This window comes from Paramisgurnus dabryanus, chromosome 12, assembly GCF_030506205.2.
Source record: "Paramisgurnus dabryanus chromosome 12, PD_genome_1.1, whole genome shotgun sequence".
In the NCBI taxonomy this organism is placed as follows: domain Eukaryota; kingdom Metazoa; phylum Chordata; class Actinopteri; order Cypriniformes; family Cobitidae; genus Paramisgurnus; species Paramisgurnus dabryanus.
In genome coordinates, this window is record NC_133348.1 from 6286424 (window position 1) to 6287274 (window position 851).

The 851-nt window shown below is 39.1% G+C and overlaps 1 protein-coding gene across 1 annotated transcript in view; it reads right to left on the reverse strand.

The window, feature by feature from the left end:
- The window catches only part of LOC135738309 (DBH-like monooxygenase protein 2 homolog), a 14717-nt gene extending 14311 nt beyond the window's left edge, over positions 1–406 (reverse strand). Inside the window, exon 1 of the mRNA XM_065256295.2 lies at positions 44–406. Within this exon, the coding sequence (XP_065112367.1) occupies positions 44–352 (309 nt within the window). The 5' untranslated portion in view covers positions 353–406. The remainder of the gene's footprint in view (positions 1–43) is intronic.
- Between the last annotated feature and the right edge of the window lie 445 nt (positions 407–851).

Sequence of the window (851 nt, forward strand, 5' to 3'; positions counted from 1 at the left end):
CACTAAGTTATTGACATTTATTGATTATATTTAGATTTTCTACCGAAAAATAGCTGCCGTTTGGTCCGACTCCTCCAATGACGATATCAGCTCCAAACATTCCTCCATTGGGGCTGAAGCCAAAACCAATCCAGCCGCTGGTGTTGACGGTGAGCTCGAATAAAATTGTGCCCTGGATCTCATCGAATCCCCACTTCAGTTGTACCTTCTGCTCGGGGTCCAGGTGTTCAGAGAAAGGAAGAAGAGGATCTTTCTGAGCCCAAGATAACTGGACTGAAATCAAGACCAGGGACAAAACAAGAGAAAATAGATCCATTTCACCTGCTAAAATTTCACCTTTCTCTTTGCACATAAAAAACAGCCCTTTTATAATAGTGCAACACTTTGTAAGCTGTTTCCGACAACCCTCACAGCTGACTCACAGCTCATCTCAGGTTACAGTTTGCCTGTTCATTACAGAATTATAGCGAAGATGCGTATAAATAGCACGAAGTGTAAAACTCGTGCAATACGCCAAATTCCACTTTGGCGTGCATGTGATACGCCAGTCCTTCCCATTCACTTAAACTGTGCATCTTTTTTGTCGTTTTATTTATTGGTTTCTCAATTTTTTCTGTTTTTTAAACCATTTTCGCTTGGGTTTAGGGTTAGATTTTAGATTTGCTTAATGAGGTTATTTAATATATAGGTTTCTCCATGTTTTGTCCATATTTAAGCCATGGTCGCTTGGAGTTGGGGTTAGAGTTGGGGTTTGGGTTAGGATGTCATTTTTATATAACAAAAAGTTGTTCTAACCCTAAACCCAAGCGAAAATGGTAAAAAAATAGCAAAAAAAATTGAGAAACCAATAA